The 17,153-nt window shown below is 39.2% G+C and overlaps 1 protein-coding gene across 1 annotated transcript in view; it reads right to left on the reverse strand.

Moving 5' to 3' along the window:
- gpr158 (G protein-coupled receptor 158) overlaps positions 1-17,153 on the reverse strand; it is a 142,008-nt gene that overhangs the window by 37,767 nt on the left and 87,088 nt on the right. The window contains exon 5 of the mRNA XM_002933144.5: positions 6,727-6,795. Coding sequence (XP_002933190.2) covers positions 6,727-6,795 — 69 coding nt within the window. The remainder of the gene's footprint in view (positions 1-6,726; positions 6,796-17,153) is intronic.

Here is a 17,153-nt window from a genome sequence, read left to right on the forward strand (position 1 = left end):
CTGTAGCTTTTTATTTCAATAATTTTTTTTCTTTTTAGAATGCTACACTAAAATGTCATCGCTTCTGCGGGGTGCAGGGGAAAATGTTTGATCCAGAAAAACCTAGAATGTAATAGGGACTGTGTCTATCAGGAGTTTTTAAAAAAAATATGTTATTTTAGAAAGAAAGGTATCTGCACAGATATCAATCCTCCCTATTATCCCGGGAGTTGCTCATTTAAAAGGCCCATCCCTCAGACACTCTCAGCAATTCCCGCAATATTTTACCTAATCCTAAAAGTGTGCAGGATAGGAGGTTTTAAACGGGACATTGTGCCTACCCCCTCTTATTCTACAGCAGGGATCCCCAACCTTTTATACAAGTGAGCCACATTTAAATGGTAAAAAGTGTTAAAAGGGACAACACAATCATAAAAAAAGTTCCTGGATATTCCAAATAAGAGCTATGATTGGCTATTTGGTAGCCTCTATGTCAGTGATCCCCAACCAGTGGCTCCAGAGCAACATGTTGCTCGCCAACCCCTTGGATACTAATACAAAACAGAGCCTCTTGTAGGCTGCCAATCCATATAGGGAATATGGCACCCCATGAACGTTTTTATGTTTGTGTTGCTCCCCAACTCTTTTTACATTTGAGTATAGCTCACAGGTAAAAAAAAGTTTGGGGACCCCTGCTCTATCTAGTCCGGCAGCCTACAGAAGGCTCTGTTTTAGCATGACACCGGGTTTGTAAACAACCAAAACTTGCCTCCAAGTCAGGAATTCAAAAATAACAATCTGCTCTTAGGCCACTGGGATAGTGACCCTCATTTGAAAGCTGGAAAAGTCAGAAGAAAAAGGCAACTAATTCAAACCTATAAAAAAACAAATATTGAAGACCAACTGAATAGTTGTTAAGAAATTTCCATTTTATAACATGCTAAAAGTTAACTCAAAGGTGAACCCCCTCTTTAAAACAGCATTAGTGTGCGATTCTTTACACAACCTGCTGAGGGAGCCCTGGGATGACCTCCATGTACAGGGTGGCAGAAGTTCCCTTGCACCAATAGACACACTTGCGCACAATTATTTGTGATGAACAAATGGACGTTTAGCAAAACGACACAGAAGTGTAAGGGGCATGTTTGGATGCATATACCTCAAATAAATAGTAACAATATACATGCAACCTCACTTGTTTTGTAAATGAGCCCTAATATCAACAGCAGGTTTGGGTGGGTGTGGGTTAAATATTGGGTCATGTGTTCAAAGCTATTCTCCTGCAATTAAGCCACGATATAGACAGAATAATTATGTAAGGTTCATTATGGTGCTTGACTACAATTTAGCCACAGATACTATTCATAAAAGTTACCATAGGTTTCATTGTTATAAGAGATGCAAAGTTCTAGTCGCCCATAGTAACTAATTAGCAGCCAGTTTTTATCAGTCTGCTTCAAAAAAAGCAGTCACCTGAATGGTTACTATGGGTTACTAAACTGAAGCAAGCGTTGCACCTATTAATACATTGCTTTATTACATCTATAATTCTAATTTAAAGGAGAACTATACCCCCGGGTGCAAAAAGCCCCCTTAACTATCACTGCCCAGACCCCCCTCACCTTTCCCTTATCATATAGTTTTTCCATTTACACTCTGTCCCTATTGCTAACCGCTAGCTAGAGAAGAGAAGCTGTGTACCTCGCCAACATTTTCTTTCCGACTGAAGACACTTCGGGTCTCTCTGCCGATATAAACCTGCTGTTGGCGGTGAGACCCAAAGTGTTTTCAGTCGGTAAGATGATGTCGGGCAGGTACACGGCTGCGCCCCTCTGCATTTTTAGTTAGCGGTTAGTGATAGAGACAGACATTAAACTTAAAAACAATGCAATAAGGGAGAGGTTAGGGGGGGTCTAGGTAGTGATAGTTAAGGGGGCTATTTGCGCCCATTACATGCTAGTACAGGTATGGGATCTGTTATATGGAAACCCATTATCCAGAAAGCTCCAAATTACAGGAGGGCCATCTCCCATAGATCCTTTTTAAAAAGAACAGTCCTATTGGGTTTATTTAATGGTTAAATGATTCCCATGTCTCTGTAATAATAAAACAGTACCTGTACTTGATCCCAACTAAGATATAATTACCCCTTAATGGGGGCAGAACAGCCCTATTGGGTTTATTTAATGGTTAAATGATTCCCTTTTCTCTGTAATAATAAAACAGTACCTGTACTTGATCCCAACTAAGATATAATTACCCCTTATTGGGGGCAGAACAGCCCTATTGGGTTTATTTAAGGTTTAAATTATTTTTTAATAGATTATGGAGATCCCATCCCCCAATTTCCTAATTACCCTCTTTCTATCTTCTTCTCACTTCCCTCTGGAACTTTTGGAGAGAAACTTTGAACATTGAACATTTTAGCAAGCAATTACTTTACTTTCTTATTCACTGCTTCTGTTTGTTTCAAGGTTTTCTACACCTCTCGTCTTATCCCTCAACTACTTTAAAGTCATTCAGTATTGACTACTTCCTTGGCTTCCTATACACGGATCCATTTGGGCAGTTACAAACTATAAGGCAATTAAAAAGTAATTACGAAGTGTAATTAAAGTAGTAGTTTAGAAGAAAATAAATCTCTCTCCAAATTTTTCATCATTAGCCACCATTTTAAAAAATCCATTCATTAATTAGCTTGCTTTTCCCCCCATTGCTGTGCTTTTTAAAGTTTCAGGTCCTATAAATTGCTGCAGCTGAAGTATGCTACCGGCAGTAAAGCATTAAAGGGGACCTGTCACCCAGGCATAAAAAGTTGTACAGGTATGGGATCCCGTATCCGGAGACCCATTATCCAAAAAGTTCCGAATTACGGAAAGGCCATTTCCGATCGGCTCCATTATAAGCAAATAATTCTAATTTTAAAAAATTATTCCTTTTTCTCTGTAATAATAAAACAGTACCTGTACTTGATCCCAACTAAGATATAATTACCCCTTATTGGGGGCAGAACAGCCCTATTGGGTTTATTTAATGGTTAAATGATTCCCTTTTCTCTGTAATAATAAAACAGTACCTGTACTTGATCCCAACTAAGATATAATTACCCCTTATTGGGGGCAGAACAGCCCTATTGGGTTTATTTAATGGTTAAATGATTCCCTTTTCTCTGTAATAATAAAACAGTACCTGTACTTGATCCCAACTAAGATATAATTAATCCTTATTGGGGGTAAAACAAGTCTATTGGGTTAATTCAATATTTAAATAATTTTTAGCAGACTTAAGTTATGGAGATCCAAATTACGGAAATATCCCTTATCCAGAAAACCCCATGTCCAGAGCATTCTGGATAACAGGTCCCATACCTGTATAATAAAAGTCCTTTTCAAATTAAACATGAAACCCAAACTCATTTTTTTATTAACACATCCATACCCATTATAAAGGCATTTAAAAATCACAGCTATCAATCATATATTGCCTGACCCGCCTTTTTGCCTTAGGCATAGGTGGGGCAGAGAGTTACTTTCACTTTCAATTCAGCATTTCTTAGATGTCACTGCCCTCCTCACATTCCCCCTCCTTCCTCACCATCTAATTGTGTAACCAGTGCATGGACATGGGTATTAAGTCCCCCCATACGGACACAGAAACAAGATTTTGGCAGGATGCACAGCTTGCCTTAATAACAGTGTCCACAAAATGGCGCCTGCCTGCTTGCTGTGATTGAGTAATTCCAAGGCTGAGGTTAAAATCATTTATATAGTGTAAGTGAAGTTTATTTTGCTTGACAAACACAACAGAAAAACAATTTGGAATTATTTTTTTAGGGTGACAGGTCCCCTTTAAGAGAAAACAGGATACTTATGAAGTAATTGGACAACTATAATCCTCAAAAGATGAATTAACATTTGTTGCACGGTAGTCGAAAATTCCAAATCTAAATGTCAGAATTTTTAATGGTATTGTGCCGTAGAACAATGTGAACTCCAGACCGTGGTTTGACATTTTCTTAATGATATTCCCCTGCCATTAGTTTAAAAAAGTTATGCTAAAGTACTGAACAATTTAATTTATATGGCATATAAAAAGGACTTTAGCAATGTATGTTCATGCACAACGCTAAACGATGTACATATTAATGTAAAGTGACACCGACCGCAGATGCATCTTAATAAGCACTTCTTAGCATTCAAACGAATTCAAGCTGCACGTATGTATTGGTTGATTTTGGTTTACACAAGCCATTGGATTCAACTATTTCCTCACTTCACGTATTTTATAAATACAGGTATGGGATCCCTTATCCGGAAACCTGTTATCCAGAAAGCTCTGAATTACGGAAAGCCCGCCTCCCATAGACTGCATTTTAATCAAATAATTCCGAATTTTAAAACTGATTTCCCTTTTCTCTAAAACAGTAATATAAGTAAATAATCCTTATTGGTGGGAAAACAATCCTATTGGGTTTATTTAATGTTTTATTGATTGTTTAGTAGACTTAAGGTATGGAGATCCAAATTACGGAAAGACCCCTTATCCGGAATACCCTTGGTCCCGAGCATTCTGGATAATGGGCCCTATACCTGTAATATTAATGATTTTTTGGATGAAGAGGTCCCACAGACATACAGCAGTGAGACTTGTCCGTGCCAGAGCAGCAATTGGACCTCGCTGTCACATACAGTAAGTGTGCGAGATTAGAGGCCCCAAAGGGAGTCACGCCTTGTAATATGTGTTATATACATGAAGGGCCATGGATCACTGCACTTTACTTGGCTCATATAGCTTTGTTATGTAAGTATCTGTCCCACAAGCTGACATTGGTCCCTTCTGCTTAATAAACTCCCATGGTGCTATTTTTGTTATATTATTTTCAAAATGTATTTCTAGTTCCCATGTCATTAGAAGCTGTATCCTATGCCAATGCATGAAAAATCCTGATCGAACATAATATATACAGTATGTATGTATATCTTTTATAAAGTGCTACTTATCTACGCAGCACTGTACAGTAGAATACATTGACATTGACAGCATTTAAAAAAAAAAAAAAATCAAAGACACAAAAGGAAGGAGGTTACTAAAAAAAAAAATGGTAAAAAGTAACTAATATTCAATTATTTCAGTGGCATTTATATAATATTGCCAAACAAACCTTTGTACGGAGCAACGCCAACACTGTTGTTTTCATAAAAATCTTACTTTATTTATCCATTCTTTTTAAAAAAGGCATATTGTGCTTATACAGAAAAAAGACCATACGCTTGACGCGTTTCGTGGTGTCCCACCACTTTCTCAAAAGAATATTGACCAGATTATACCCAGGTGGTAACAATCAATGATTTCACCTATCACCTTCCCAAACATAAGTTCTTTGAGATGAAAATTGAAAACTGAAGTCCTTTATGAATACAGTAAAGTAAATGCAACTTTGGCCATTTTTCGATCCCTTGCACTTTATAAACCAGGCTCATAAGTGACAGAATAGAGACAATAATGGGGTAGATACTGTACATCAACTTGTAATATATTTCACACACTTCCTGCCATTCAAATTCTATATACACAACGCGGGTGATGTAAGTAAACACAATAACTGCACTGAATAGCGCCAGCTAATGGAACATGAGCATCACTATTGCAAGGTTGTTTCCCACACGTTCTCTGATGCCAAATGCTTCCTATTGTAGCGGATTATCCCCAGTCATGGCCTCTGCTGGGTTGGAACCTGTTACATGGTACGTAACAGCCCTCTGCTTTTACCTCTACTCTACAAAGGCAGGCTAGAGGAATAGGCTAAGGTTTTCCTTTATCAGCCTGTATCCGTGGTTCTGCTACTGACAGGTGCAACTCATCCTTAGAGACCTCCCAGCAGAGATTATTTCTTATATACTTGATCTTAGGTCCACTTACCTACTAGTAATTCTTCCAGGTAGGTACTCCTGAACCTGATTTTGTTGATCTCTGCCAACCTTGCCTGGACTATTTACCCCTTCAGTTCTGGATCTTTGACTTTTCCCTGCAGTGTCAGTAAGCCTGCTAATTTGTCTTCTAACCCTGCCTGTACCAATGCCTACATTCTTCATTCTTTTATGCACCCTGCCTATGCTTAATGAGTGTAATAAGTGTTCTATAGAGCCAAGCATCTGTCGCGCCTGTTTCCCAGTCTAGACCTACTACAAACACTAGACCAGTGGCCCCTGAGACTCTGTTATGGCCCCTTGGTGGTCACTCGGAGTGAGTTTTAGGCACTAGATGTGAAACCTATTGAAGTAATGCAGGGTAAACAACTGAGTGAAACCATCAACTTGTGCTGCCATCATAAAAACATAATGGTAAATAAAAACACAAAATTAAATTTGATGATGGCCAACCCCCAAAAATTAGGACATCAACCAGAAAACCAAGGCCCACAGTTCCCTAGCCTTCTGCCAATGGGTAAAACAACTAGATCAGCACAAATCAGCCATCTGCACTATATGTGGCCAAGTTTTATCCAACTTATATCAATCAGCTCAGACAACCTCAGATCATGTGCGGCTATTTTTAACCAAATGGTAACAAAAACTCCTTTATATAAAAGGCCTCAAATCTCTATTACCATTGAACAAAGAATAACCCCATGCATATTCTATTGTATACAACACTGTATATTTCTAGGAGTAAAATTTTTAAATCTTAGCAGCAAATATCTAACTTTTCTGGATAAAACAACCCATCAAAGTTGGTTAATTTACTTACTGGGAAGTATAGGAGAAGTGACCCAAAAAGAATGACTTCCAACAGAACCAGTCCTGATGCTCTAACACTCTGAAAAAGACAAACATGAAGGTTTGTTTAAAAAAAAAAAAAAAAGAACGAGTTCACATTATACATATTACAGAATGCATTATCATTACAGACTGTGCAGACACCAAATACTTATTACATATTAATATAACATGGGGTGAAAAACCATATTATTACATATTATTTTAACATGGGGTGCAGAAGCTTATTTAATCATGCTGGAAATCAATAAGAGTTGATGGGGAACTCAAACTAGGTTCTCCACCCTGAGATACAGAGTCTCAAAAATCTATTTACAGATGAAGCCCTTCCTATCCACATAGCAAGATTAGCAAATGTCCTGGAGGCTGACAAGATAAGTTAAGGGGGTAGTTCACCTTTAAATTAACTTGTAGTATGATGTAGAGAGTGCCATTCTGAGACAATTTGCAATTGATCTTCATTTTTTATTATTTGCTGTTTTTGAATTATTTATCTTTTTCTTCAACAGCTCAATGGCCCAATGTAACCTAGCAACCAAGCAGAGGTTTGAAAAGAGAGACAGGAGTATGAACAGAGGAGGGCCTTAAATAGAAATGAGTAATAAAATCTAACAATGAAAGTAAAATTGTAGCTTCGCAGAGCAATAATAATATAGTTTATGCCTGCTGGGGGTCAGTGACGCCTGTTCAAAAACTATAATGAGTCAGAAGAGGAAGGCAAATAATTCTAAACTATAAAATATAAAAAAAAAATTAAGACCAATGGAAAAGTTGCTAAGAACAGGCCCTTCTGCAGCATACTAAGGGTTAACCTGAAAGTGAACCATCTCTTTAAGATTGCCTGATACATCACTTTGGGATAACTCTGGCAACAACCTTTATTTGTGTTTAATATGTTTTTGTTTAAGTTATGGACTTCAGTAGAGAATCCCTATACAAGTTACTACAAGTGTAACACAGCGAACAGTACTTTTAAAGGAACAGTTCAGTGAAAAAATGAAACTGGGTAAAATGGAGAGACTAACAAAATCAAAAATGTTTTCAATATAGTTAGTTAGGCAAAAACGTAATCTATAAAGGCTGGAGTGAGTAGATGTCTAACATAATGGCCAGAACACTACTTCCTGCTTTCAGCTCTCTAATCTCTTAGTTAGTCAGTGACTTTGGGGGGGGCACATGGGACATAACTGTTCAGTTAGTTTGTGAGCACGTGGGTCAGATTCAAATGCAAACTAACTCAACAGTTAAGTCCCATATCACACCCCCCCCCCTCCAGACACTGATTGGTTACTGACTGCTAACAGCTTAAGCTGGCCATACACGCACCAATAATATCGTATGAAACCTCGTTTCGTATGATATTCGGTGCGTGTATGGCAAGTCGGCGAGTCGACCGATATCGCAGGAAGCTGCTGATATCGGTCGACTCACCGATCGGCCAGGTTTAAAGATTTTGATTGGGCGCCATAGAAGGCGCCTGACCAAAATCTGCCTTCAGCGCTGAATCGGCAGAAGGAGGTAGAAATCCTATTGTTTCTACCTCCTTATCTGCCGTTTCAGCCCTGAACGGTTTGTGGCTGATTGTACGATCTTTTGCAAATCGTGAAATGTTCAGGCTATTATGTTAGACTTTTGCTCATTCCAGCTTTATAGATCACATTCTTGCCTAACTAACTATATTGAAAATATTATTTTGCACCTAGTTGACCAAGTTTCATTTTTTCACTGAACTGTTCCTTTAAAGTTACAGAGGCATTATGGTACATTATGCTAGAGACCATTCTAAAACACAGTAGGGCACCATTATGACACATCACACCAGTGAAGTAAACTGCAACCGTTTTTTTCCCCACTGAATATTGGTGACATGTAGTGGGTCAATTATTCTTTACACCATGTATTCATGGGCAAAGTTGACTTATGGAGCCCCTGAGAAGTCAGGGGAGCATATAAAAATGATCTGGAGGCCACATCTAGTCAGCAGGGCTAAAGTGTTACTATAAGTTAATATTTATTGAATAATATTTATGTTTCATTATTTATCAAATAATGAAAATGTTATTTTATATATAGAATGATACGGTATATAGATCATTATTGTTATTAACATTTATTTATAAAGAGCCAACATATTCCGCAGCGCTGTACAATAAGTGGGTTACATACATTGGATATACAGAGTAACATATAAAGCAATCAATAACCGATACACGAGGGGAAGAGAGCCCTGCCCAAAAGAGCTTACAATCTACAAATCATAATATGCAAACAACAGAGCCACGTGTGCATATGAAATGTAACGTTTGCTTATTAGGATAAAAACATGAACAAAACTGAAGCAATTCAAACATGGATAAACTGTTCCAATCAATGTAGTGCTATGTAAATAGCCTCAGTTTCCGAGGATTGCAGAAAAGCAACAACTTGCATTTTTTGACCCTTTGTTATTCCAAAAAGTAAACATCCTTAGGTACTTAGGTCCTTAGGTACTACCAGTAATTTGTGCTCATTAAATTTGTGAACCTTAATGTGACCACTGGAGAATCCTTAGCAGCCATAAACAGATGGCACTTTTCCTATCCACTGAGCAGGCCACAAGCAGCGCACAGATCCGAGAATAAATACAAAAATGCAGACAACAAATATTTGATGCACACACAATAAGGCATGCTTGTAAACTTTTCATAATTCAAGAGAGGCTCTCCTATAAATCAAGCATTAAAGGAGAAGGAAAGCTACTGAGGCAGGGTATTGCCAATAGATTAGCCCAGCAGTTCTCAAGCTGTGAGTCGGGACCCCTTTGGGGGTCGAACGACCCTGTCACAGGGGTCGCCTAGGACCATCGGAAAACACATATTTCCGATGGTCTTAGGAATAATTTTATGGTTGGGGGTCACCACAACATGAGGAACTGTATTAAAGGGTCACGACATTAGGGAGGTTGAGAACCACTGGATTAGCCACAATGGTGCAAGCTAGAATGCTGTATTTATTCAGTAGAATGCTTTACCATACCTGAGTAAACAACCCTAGCAGCTCTCTCTGTTTGTTTACGATAGCAACTGCCATTTTAGCTCGGTCTGACGTCACTTTCTTACTTGCATCTCTCCTGCTGCCTTGGCTCTTACTGCTGAGGGGAGAGGGGAGGAGGGAGAAGGGAGGAGGGAGAAGGGTGGAGGGAGGCTGAGCTGAGGCTGAGCTGAGAAAAGGAAGTCTGACACAGAAGCCCATGTATACAGATTAGAAAATCAGGAAATGCAGTGTTTCTTTTCTCAAAGGGCCCAGAGAAGCAGTCCTGTAGGTGTTTATGGCTGTTTGTAAATAGACCTTTTTGATAAAGCTTACTGAGTTTTACACTTTCCCTTTTCTTTAAGAAAAATGGTTTAAGTGGTGAAATCAAAATTTTCCAAGGAAATGCCAGTATAGGAATTTCTTGGAGAGTAGACATTTTTTGGTTATTGTTTCAGTTTTCTCTTGATTCAAGTATTTCCTGAATATTATTGGCTTTCTTTGAATTGTTGTTGTTGAACTACAATATACAGTTTTTGTCTACTGAAAAGGTTGAATCAACATCTATCATTTTTTTTTATCTGCGGCTATTATTGATGTTACTGTTTTATCACAATAGGACACTTATATAAAAAGGGAAGATTATGTCCTCCAGAGATATGTTCTCAATAAGATTACAGGCCTATGTTACCTCTATAAATCCCATCATCTCAAGATAAGAGATGCGCCATGGAATGCAATCATCTAAATGCGTGATTCCCCTTGGAGACAAGGTGGAAGCTAAGCTCTCCTAATTTATCACAAAAAGCCCAATATTCAGCTCTTCTGGAAGAAAAAGTAGGTTTTACATGGATACAGGAAAGCAATTTTGTACGATTTCAGATCTTTGTGAATTATTTTTTAAAGCGCATCTAACCATAGTGACATGCCGCCCCACCGAAAACAAATTTTGACACTTCGCTCCCATACGGAGCAATGGGGACTACTCCCCACAGCTCCGTATTGGAGTATAAATGCCTGCGCGTGCGCGCTTGCAGCGGCGTGGGGGGAGGGGTGGTTGAGAACAGATGTTTGCGCATGCGCGATTGGGGAGATTGTTTGTGTGTTTGCGCATGCGTGCGGGGGGGGGGGGGGCACGAATGGAGGGGCAACCTCGGGGCGCTCGGATTTGAAATCCAGTGCACACACACATGCATTTTGCCAAGGACACACATATACACACTTACACAATTTTGTGTCTCTTTTTCTTTTTTTGCCTTAAAAAAAAGGTTTTTTATTGCCATTGCAATAGCATATTCGGTAACTGCAGTTGCATTTTTAGTAATTTTATTGCATTTTAAGTTCTGTATAGTTGTTGTTCATTTGTTTCTGTCCATTAAACTTACTTGGCTAAGCTAAATATTCAAACTGTGATTCTAACGCTGATTACACTAGGCGAAAAGAAAAAAGCACTGACTAGTGGTTTTATTGGATTTTAGTGATTTTTTTTCACATTCTGCATTGTTCTTTGCTACTTTGTTTGTGCCCATGAAAATTGTGTCTGCTACAGTATATATCCATTTGGGTGTGCAGTAGAAAGATCTATTTTGAAATTTTGCTATTGACAGAATGTGTAGTTTTGGAAAATGTATGGTTTTCTGGAGTCATCATACTGTTAGGGGTCTCTGAGTGTCTCTGTACCCCACATAGTTTGGTAAATCTATGCATATTGAGCATTAAACTGTTCCGTAGACCCCTGGCAGTCATTTTAGGATTGTTATCTTGATACATTATGGAATGTGCGGTATATAAAAGGGTAAAATGCAAGCTTTGTGAAAACTTTCAGAAATTTCATAAAAAAGCTTTGTTTTGTAGTTTGGTAGCTTGCAGTAGAATAACATATTTACCCATTTTGGTTTTATTAGAATGTTTACTTTTGGAAAATATCTAGGGTTTCCATACTGTTAGGGGGTCTTATAGCACATAATACACATAGCAGCAGCTCATATTGCAGCAGCCAGAGCATCAGACATAAAAATGAATTATTATTATTATTATTAACATTGCCAACATATTCTGCAGCGCTGTACAATAAGTTCATAGGCACTGTTTTCATTTGGATGCCTCTGAACACCACATAGTTAGGTAAATTGCGCATCTAACTGTTCAGTAGGCCCGTGACGTTCATATTTAGGATGTTTTATGCTGGAACGTTAAGAAATATGGGGCATATAATGGGGTAAATTTCAAGCTTTGAGACAATTTTAAAAAATTACATAGAAATGGCTACATTTAGCTCAGCTTTGCACTTTACCATGCAAAGACATATTTACATATTTTAGATTCAGCAGAATGTGTATTTTCTGAAAATATGAGGTTTTCTAGGGTCAACTTACTTATTTGTCACTTTTACCATACATAAATCAGGTGGTGTATTCTTTGGTAGTAGCTATATATGTCATGAAATATGTATGCACTAACTTACAGGGTCTCTAATTGCCGGGTCCTATAGTAGCGTCATTTTCTTGGTTCGGTTTGGGTGCAAGTCGTACAGTAGCGTCATTTTGTGGGTTCGGTTTGGGTGCAAGTCGTACAGTAGCGTCATTTTGTGGGTTCAGTTTGGGTGCAATTCGTACAGTAGCGTCATTTTGTGGGTTCAGTTTGGGTGCAAGTCGTACAGTAGCGTCATTTTGTGGGTTCGGTTTGGGTGCAAGTCGTACAGTAGCATCATTTTGTGGGTTCAGTTTGGGTGCAAGTCGTACAGTAGCGTCATTTTGTGGGTTCAGTTTGGGTGCAAGTCGTACAGTAGCGTCATTTTGTGGGTTCAGTTTGGGTGCAAGTCGTACAGTAGCGTCATTTTGTGGGTTCGGTTTGGGTGCAAGTCGTACAGTAGCGTCATTTTGTGGGTTCAGTTTGGGTGCAAGTCGTACAGTAGCGTCATTTTGTGGGTTCAGTTTGGGTGCAAGTCGTACAGTAGCGTCATTTTGTGGGTTCAGTTTGGGTGCAAGTCGTACAGTAGCGTCATTTTGTGGGTTCGGTTTGGGTGCAAGTCGTACAGTAGCGTCATTTTGTGGGTTCAGTTTGGGTGCAAGTCGTACAGTAGCGTCATTTTGTGGGTTCATTTTGGGTGCAAGTCGTACAGTAGCGTCATTTTGTGGGTTCGGTTTGGGTGCAAGTCGTACAGTAGCGTCATTTTGTGGGTTCAGTTTGGGTGCAAGTCGTACAGTAGCGTCATTTTGTGGGTTTGGTTTGGGTGCGGGTTAAGGTTTTGAGATTTAGAGAAGGGTACGGGTTGAGATTTTTCTGACACACAGATTAGTGATGCTTTTGTATTAAGCAGCCACAATGAGCTGGGGGGGGGGGGGACCTCAAGAAAGAAATACAAGTCTGTGGGAAAATATCCTATTTGTGAGTAAAACACAGTTGACATTGTGACTTTAAGGGGAACTCTGGTTTACCGAACTAAAATTTGTTAAAGAGCCCCACACAACATAGAAAACCCTAATATACCTATCACTGTAATCTGTTCCTTCATAAAGTATGAATAAATACCATTTATATATGCTGAAATCCAGCTGCAAAACAGTTCACTTCTTTCTGAATCATTTGAAATCCTGGCAGGGGAGGAGGGACTAAACATTGAAGTTACAAATTGTAAAAACTTCTCCACATTTTCTTTTTAACATCACATGTGCAGGGAATTGTGGGATTAGGAGGATGCAGGCTGAAGGCAGGCTGAGGACAGTCAACTACCGTTACATTTTATTTGAGTCTCTAAGTAGTCAGCCAGATCAGCAGGGGAACAAGGGGCGGGGCTTAGGGAACTGTTCCAAACCATATTATTACATTAAAAAAAATCAAGAAAAGGCTGCATATATGCAAAGTTGCTTGAAATTATGTTTACTTTTCAAAAAGCTGAAGTTGTGTTTGGGTGTGTTTAATTTGCACATGTCGATATAATATTTTTTTGACTAAAATTTTCTAATATAAAGCAAAACACAGTGCAGGACAGGGTTAAAGAAAAAGGCACAAACTGGCATTTTTGTAGGAAAACTTTTGCACCCCTGCACTGTAGAATGGATGTGCCAATTAGGAAGCGGCAGTCAGTAGAGCAAACATTATTTATAAACCACCAGACAAACACTGCTCTGAAAAGCAATTATATCTAAAATGACTTGAAATGACTGTACATTTGACATTTGCTTAGAATGACATTCTCTTTCATTATGTTTTTGGGTGGAGATCCCCCATTAAAGGTTTTCCACGCTGCAACAATCTCCACAGGAAGAAATAAAAGGTCTAAAGAGCACAAGGAAGCAGAGGGCGCGCCTGTAAAACACAATTACTTACATCAATGTTTTATTATTTCGTGATGGGCTAATAAATCACATTACAGTTCACAATGCGGAAGACTGCCAAGGCTTTGAGATTGGAGAAGATAGAATGACCCGCTCTTTCTAACCTCATCAAGCCAGAAATCAAAAATCCATTGATCTCTTCAATGATTTTGAGTTATGTTGCTATGGAGACTAACGGCAGATTCCCGCACTGCAAATGCGGTGTGAGACATTGCTCTTTGGCTCCGGGAGAGGTCATTCCATTAATAACCATTTTCTTAGCGATCATCAATACAGAGCAACATGACATTGCATCATGCATGAAGGGAAGGGATATTGAATCTCCTCGCTCAGGAGGAACCCTTTCCTCAACAACAGACATATTAGAACATTCTGCAGACGCATCAAAGCTCACAATTGTTCTAAAAATGCAGGGCACACAATGCTGGAATTCTAAGCAAAAAAAAATGCATTGTGGGGAAGATACTTGTAGTACTTTGCCCCCATTTGTAAAGCAATTTTACTGGGGTGCGATATGGAGAATAGTAATACTAACCTATGCCACCAGAGCCTAAACTGGCCAAACTGGCTTTTGTGATGGTCAGTTACGGCAGCATTAAAGGAACAGTAACACCAAAAAATGAAAGAGCTTTCAAGTAATAAAAATATAATGCACTGTTGCCCTGCACTGGTAAAACTGGTGTGTTTGCTACAGTAACACTACTATAATTTATATAATAAGCTGCTGTGTAGCCACGGGGGCAGCGATTATAGCTGGAAAAAAGGAGAAAAGGCACAGGTTACATAGCAGATAACAGATAAGTTCTGTAGAATACAATAGTGTTTTATCTGTTATCTGCTATGTGCCTGTGCCTTTTCTCCTTTGAATGGCTGCCTCCATGGCTACACAGCAGCTTATTTATATAAACTATAGTAGACTTTCTGAAGTAAACACACAACTTTTACCAGTGCAGGGCAGCAGCACATTATATTTTAGTTACTTTTATACACTTTCTTTTTTTGGTGTTACTGTTCCTTTAATGGGGATGTTCCTCTTCAGACAATAGTTTGAAGGTCTCCATCATATTGCTGAGGGAGTGAGTCAGTTTCTCTAAGAGTGTATGTTTTAAATTACAAATACAGGTATGGGATCAGTTATCCAGAAACCCGTTATCCAGAAAGTTCTGAACTACGGAAAGGCCATCTCCCATTGAATCCATTATACACGGGCGGGCCAAGCCAACCGGGCACCCTAGGCAACCCGGTCGGCCACCTCGCCCCTGCACCTTCCCCCCTTCCCTCTTGCGTGTGCTTTGGCGCGCATGTGCAGTTCCGCGGGGGGGGGGGAGAAGTATAGGTGCGATGGGTCATTAACCCCACCGTGTTATGACAAGCAATGACAAAGCGGGGACTAGGAGAGGCTCCTGCCTGGTGCCCCCCAATCGTTGCGGCCGAGGCAGCTGCCTCTTCTGCCTAACTTTAGTTCCGGCCCTGCCATTATAAGCAAATAATTCTAATTTTTAAAAATGATTTCCTTTTTCTCTGCCTACTGGGTTTATTTAATGTTTAAAAAATCTTTTAGTAGACTTAAGGCAGTGATCCGCAACTAGTGGCTCGGGGCAACATGCTGCTCTCCAACCCCTTGGATGTTGCTCCCCGTGGCCTAAAAGAAGGTGTTTATTTTTAAATTCCTGGGTTTTGAACAAGTTTTGGTTGCATAAAAACCAAGTATAATGTCAAACAGAGCCTTCTGTAGGCTGCCATTCCACATAGGGGCTGGCTTATAGCCAATTACAGCTCTTATTGGCACCCCAGGAACATTTTTCATCCTTGTGTTGCTCCCCAACACTTTTTCCATTTAAATGTGGCTCACGGGTATAAAACGTTGGGGATCCCTGACTTAAGGTATGGAGATCCAAATTACATAAAGGTCCCTAATCTGGAAACCCCCAGGTCCCAAGCATTCTGGATAATGGGTCCCATACCTGTATTGTTTAATATTTTATTTTCTTACCAGTGTCTACATATATATTGGGAGAGATGCAACAAATAAGAACACTGTTTAGTGTATTTTCCACCAGTGATAAAGGTGATATACAAGAAGCACCAGGGAAAAAGTCTGGTTTTGCAGCAAGTAGTGCTGATTTCTTGTTAGGAGCTTAGGGGAAACTGATTTCTCCTGCTTGACAAACAATGTGGTTCAGTTGTTTGCAGCAGAAAACAAAATGTTTAGCTGAAAAAGCACACTATTTAAATCATTTATATTACAAAAATTAATAACAAATAAGACCAGTATCAAAAACAGTTTAACAGAGCCTGTATTTCAGATGGGGGAAATAATTGCATTTGCTGTACCTACCCAACATGTGTTGTGCCCCCTTTACCAGAATCCCACTCCCAGTTTGGGCAGCTATGCTATTGTCCATAATGAACATGAACATGCAACATGTATGCACATATCGAGTGAGCCAGTATACTCATAATATACATGTTTGTGCCACCTCCCCAGGAGTAGGTTCCTTATGTGGCAGGCATGGCACAAGATTGGGGTGTATCCTTCAAAATAACTACTGTTTCCCCATCTCAAGTGTGGGCTCTGTTAGCCGGCACCTCTAGTGGGGGAATTATTATTTTGGTAATAGAAAGTTTATGTACATTTATAAACATCCATATCAACTTTATATTCATTCCTAGTTTCACCCATAACTACATTAGTGATTTAGCCTCATGTGGTCTTCCTTCATGTTGGTAAATTCTAATATCTAAAAAGATATTAATAAAGATATTTAAAAAGATACTACAAGTAAAGAGGGTCCTGCCCAGCTTACGCTATACAAGACGAATGGGTACGAGACACCAGATATGTGACAGACATAATACGGAATTCTGGTTGGGTTTTAGTACCACCCTCTGAACCCGCGGCCTAGGTCTCAGCAAACAGTACTAGGTAATGTTATCACACCAGAGCAAATGTATTTTCAGACATCTCATTTTTCCTTTAATTGATTAATATGTTAATATCTCAAAGCGCTCCCTTTTTCCTTTGGCTTTATTCATGTACAAAGTCTTGCCA

This window comes from Xenopus tropicalis, chromosome 6 (assembly GCF_000004195.4).
Source record: "Xenopus tropicalis strain Nigerian chromosome 6, UCB_Xtro_10.0, whole genome shotgun sequence".
NCBI classification, from domain to species: domain Eukaryota; kingdom Metazoa; phylum Chordata; class Amphibia; order Anura; family Pipidae; genus Xenopus; species Xenopus tropicalis.